Raw genomic sequence first — 4,989 nt, forward strand, 5'->3', positions numbered from 1 at the left:
AATATTATTTATTTAACACTGGCCACTTGCATGTTCTAAGTCTTAAAAATATTTGTTTTTTTTTTGGCAATGAGGCAACGGACGTCTGTTTTTACTGTGTGACAGACCACAGTGATGTATCTACTTAAGATGTGAGTATTAAACGTTATCCTTATTTGATCTACTTACGACTTGCACTGACCTTAGTGGCATTGTGACGCCGTTAGTACCCAACTAACAATGCTATATAATATAATAAACGCAATTATGAATGTTGCAGGCAGTTTTTAATGGGAGAATTAAAAAAATGTTTTGAAATTAGAATACGTCAATAACAAATGTCATATACTTGTAATTTTTTTTTTTAAATGTACTCGTTTTTTAAATTTAGAATTGTTTAAATTTAGAACATACAGATAATAAAATCTTATGAGCCGTGTCTGTGTACATTGAATATTAAATTGGTTGCTTGTGTTATGGAGGTCAAAAATTTTTTTTTATTTTTAATTTTGTTCTTGCAATCTCGAAAACTGTTTAACCGATTAGAATTTCTCTATTACAGACATATTGTAGCAAGTCTTTAATTTCAAACGTATAAACAAAAAAGTTAGATCAACCTATTTTTAATCTGAACAATTCTAGTACGGACTTACTTAGGTTGGCTTCCACGTGGTTCCTATTAAATTATATATATAATATAGGAAATATTTTTAATGTGTTCAAAATTCAAAATTCCCTCACTTTCAAAATTCAGACTATAGGAGTCATGAATATCTCAAATCTACCGTCAGTTCGGAATGATTTCGAGATGACAAGAACTGACAAGAAACTTAGCTCTTATTTTTTGTAATTTTGTTCAAAAATTTGTTGTAACGGAACGGAAAATGAAGACGAGAATGAACGAATGTGCAAGAGTGAGTAAGATTGACAGATTGAAAAGATTACATTCATTCTTGCTACGGTATTCTACATAGAAGGTTAACGGTGTTATATTTTTGAATAATTTTAAGAAAAGTTTTAAATAGATAGTAATGCGAAGCAACTAATTTTAATTTTGAAAACCCTTGGTCTATCTATCTATGCTATCCATCTTAAGAATATGAAGCTTATAAGCTGGATAGCAAATACTATATTGCCATATAAGTAATTACTTTATAGGACCCCCCTTATCAGATGCAGATGGCACTTCAAACAAGAGAATGGACTTATATATGGAGCGGCTGATGGATACGCTTTTAGTCTGAGGGCATAGGGCTAGGGATTCGAACCTCGGCACAGGCCGTGGTAGTTTCTATCCCCGTTTGAATTTGACTGAAGGTTGACATAGATTAAAACAATATGGTCATTGTTTGTTTGTCACCTATATTAAAATATTGCTTATGTATGTTTTACTTGTCGAATTTCGACGCTTAACTGCAGTTGTTACTATTTACTAATTCTCATGAAAAGTATACGTAAATAATAAGTATATATGTACTTATATATCTAAATCGGCTTACCAGGTTTTAGCACGAGTGTACATACCAGATATACCTATCTAGATATAGTCCTCTTGAGAATAAATGATTGATCATTATCTCGGTGAGTTCTCTGTGATATACAAACTTGTGGAGCATGGTAGGTCTAGTATTGGTGCTACCCACAGCTATCGGTTCCTTCCACTTAAGTAAAGTGACTTGACCAGCTTATAGTCTAAGTGTAAAAATGTGTAGAGGGCTTTAATAAACAATTTGTGTAGACATGGCACAAAGCGCCTAATGAAATTACAATAGCAAATAATCATACGTGAGATACTTATAGGAGTTTATTTTAGTAGGGATAAATACAAAATGAAAATATATTTATTTATGCATTGCACTCCATAATTCGAGTTCAAAATATCTTTATTGATGTAGGTCTTACAAACTGTTATGATATGTCAAATCTACCGTCAGTGCGGAATGATTTCGAGATGAGAAGAACTGACAAGAAACTCAGCTCGTATTCTTTACTTTGTTTTATACTATGTAATGATTAACACAAGTATTTTATGTCGTGTGACTCTTACGAGATGTTACAGGACTGTATCAGAGTAGTAAACCAAATAATTTAAAACCCCATAATAAAAGCTGTAATGTTTTCTAGAAAATATTGAAATATTTATTTATTTATTCTTTTGCACACTAAATTACATGGCGAACTTAATGCCTGATGGCATTATCTACCAGTCAACAGTCGCGTTCATCAGAGATAGTAAGACAGTGCAATTATATTATCTCCCATTCGATATAGTTGTTGATAACACCATTCCATTTCTCCAAAAATTGTGAGCTGTACTTGGGTGTCACAAATTCGAGAATCTCATTGGGATCATCTCCCACTTTGGGAGCGTTTTCTGTCTCCACAGTGATCAATGGGAGAAAACACATGCAGGTAATGAGGCCGAAATCTGAAAACTGAAGTTTAGTTTAGTAATAGTAGATTGTGACGAGATCAATCAAGAATCCGATATTTTTTTTATGGATGATAATGGAACGGTGCTCGCGCTAACGATTCTTTCTGGCGGGGTACCGGTGGAGGATGATAAGATGAGCATGAGATCAAGTCAGTTAGCCCATCGTGGTAAATTCACAGGACGCGACGACCACTTTATAATGACGATTACGATATTTTCCAGGGGGAACCGCATGAAGTCAACCTGACATGTTAGGGGGGAAATGGGATTGTTAGTAATGTGGACTAAAACCCCAATGCTAGCAATGCACCATATCAGGTTGACCCCCTCACGGCCCCCCCTGGAAACCATCGTGATAAATTACTGGTGAATTTTTCATGATGGGCCAACTGACCTGGCCTCATGTTCATCCTATCATCCCCCACTGGTACCCCGCCAGCGTAAACCGTTAGCGCAGGCGAGTGCACCATTCCATTATCATCCACAAAAAAAACCTGGTTACATTACTAGATTTACTGGCTATATGGATATTAGTCCATATTAATAATTTCTCCTAGTTTTGTCTAGTTCAGGTAAAGCCATGGTAAAAAGCCTATTACCAAAGATAACAATGAAAGAATGACGAGCGTGCATGGCAATAGTTGTTCATGTACGGGATTTTCATTTAATGTTAGACATAGACACCTATATATATATACATTGTAAATAAACTGGCTTTTAAAAAAATAAAATAAAATATTCAATTGAGTTTCTTGCCAGTTCTTCTCAATTGGATCTATATACAGAACTGGACGGTGGAGAATACAGTATTGGACAGCTTCTAATGAAATTTTGTCCAATCTACGATTACTGCATAAATTTATAAGGTAAAGTAAGGTAAGCACCGCCGCGATACAGCTACTAGAGAAGAGAATACACATATAATTGGAGGTAATAAAAATTCTTCATACCTCTTTCAGATCGTACTCATAATCTTCCCTAGGATAGACGTCATCCGAATTTATATCCAGGTTACTCAACGCCCGGCACAGTTCAGTATAATATCGATCGATGAGTCGTTCATAGTGCTCTCTCCTGAATGCCTCATCAGAACCCGTGTAGATAAAGTACAGCAAATCCAGTACGGGACTACCCATCTGTATGGTTTGGTAGTCCAACGGGACAATAAGAATAGACCCATCCTGTAAAAAAATGTTGTAGATTCATATGAATAAATGAAGCAAAAACCTTATAAGACAAAAAAAAATCAAGTATTTGATGCACATAAAATATACAGCGTAAAGAATTTTTGAATAAGAATTTTGATCATTATGTATTACTAGATGTACACGCGACTTCGTCCGCGTGGAATTTAACTTTATTTTTCTCAAATAAAAGTAGCCTAAGTTACTCTTTATTACATCATACAACTATATTTACCATTCCACCTTCAACTCCTAATCTTATATATAAAATTCTCGTGTCACAGTTTTCGTTCCCATACTCCTCCGAAACGGCTTGATCGATTCTCATGAAATTTTGTGAGCGTATTGAGTAGGTCAGAGAATCGGCCACCATCTATTTTTCATTCCCCTAAATGTTAGGGATAGTCCACCCCTATTTTTTTTTATATTTTAAGACAAAACAACGTTTGCCGGAACGGCTACTTTTAATATAGATATTTATAATAACTGATTATTTTTGCCGCTACTACAATGTCGATAGTTTCTATGAAAGTGAGGTAGTCTGTAAACAAGACCTATGAAAGCTAAATGTAATTAAAATAAAAAATAAACTTTATATAGTATTATTAAGGCTCAAATTACCTCGTTTAATTTGTGCATTAAGTTGCTGACACGGTAGTCCCCATGTATTATAAATCGTCTACGCAAAGGATTATAGTATCCCACATGTTTCTCGTAAATATCTGTTCCCTCTACAAATTTTCTTAATCTTTCTTTATTTTTATCATCTGTTGCATCTATAGCTTTTTCTACTACATCAGGATACGAGTTTCTAATACTTTCAAGGAAGTATATTAAACCACTATTTCTACTCATTGCAGCTTTAAAACTACTAGAACGTTCGTCTCTATGGGGTATAGATAAAGCATGAAACTTAGCAAGTTCTTCCACAGCTTTGCAAGCATATTCCCAATCTATTGATGCAAATCTGTCCAGCATTGTGTAACCTTTTGCTACTAAATTCTCTAAAACCAAAATATCCTTTGTAATATTAGGATTACCATAGTATTGAGGTATAACAAACCTATCTTCAGCTGCCAATTTGTGTTCATCTTCTATTGCTTTATATATATTTGCTAATTCCGTGTAAGTAAAACGCTCCAGCTCGTAACCACGGTAGTGTAATTCTGAACAAAATTCCTCACTGAATATATTGAATTTCACGAATAACTCTAAATTTTCCTTGTCCACTTCGGATACAGTAACGAGAAATAGCACTGCAGTATAATTAGCACCGCCCGTAGTTATGGATGTAACTGTAACATTATAGTTTGTAAATTTATAATCTTTAGCAATGATATCGACTGCTTCACGCAAAATTTCCTCGCGCTCCGACATGTTTCGTCATGTTGT

The 4,989-nt window shown here is 34.5% G+C and overlaps 1 protein-coding gene across 1 annotated transcript; it reads right to left on the reverse strand.

The window, feature by feature from the left end:
- Positions 1 to 2,225: 2,225 nt before the first annotated feature.
- Positions 2,226 to 4,989, reverse strand: LOC131842430 (uncharacterized). Its single transcript, XM_059190965.1, has 3 exons — positions 4,219 to 4,989; positions 3,364 to 3,594; positions 2,226 to 2,414 (listed from the first exon to the last, which is right to left on the reverse strand). The coding sequence occupies exons 1-3, from the start codon at positions 4,972 to 4,974 to the stop codon at positions 2,226 to 2,228; spliced, it is 1,176 nt and encodes a 391-aa protein (XP_059046948.1). The 5' UTR covers positions 4,975 to 4,989.

This window comes from Achroia grisella, unplaced genomic scaffold, assembly GCF_030625045.1.
Source record: "Achroia grisella isolate CSIRO2021 unplaced genomic scaffold, CSIRO_AGI_Agris_v1 utg1080, whole genome shotgun sequence".
In the NCBI taxonomy this organism is placed as follows: domain Eukaryota; kingdom Metazoa; phylum Arthropoda; class Insecta; order Lepidoptera; family Pyralidae; genus Achroia; species Achroia grisella.

What these genes read in the sequence shown, in the direction of transcription:
- LOC131842430 (XM_059190965.1), bottom strand. Translation starts at nt 4,974, where the DNA reads ATGTCGGAGCGCGAGGAAATTTTGCGTGAAGCAGTCGATATCATTGCT. An exon ending in TAATGCACAAATTAAACGAG is followed by an intron (nt 3,595 to 4,218) that starts GTAATTTGAGCC and finishes ATTTTTTTACAG; the next exon opens with GATGGGTCTATTCTTATTGT. An exon ending in ATGAGTACGATCTGAAAGAG is followed by an intron (nt 2,415 to 3,363) that starts GTATGAAGAATT and finishes ACTAAACTTCAG; the next exon opens with TTTTCAGATTTCGGCCTCAT.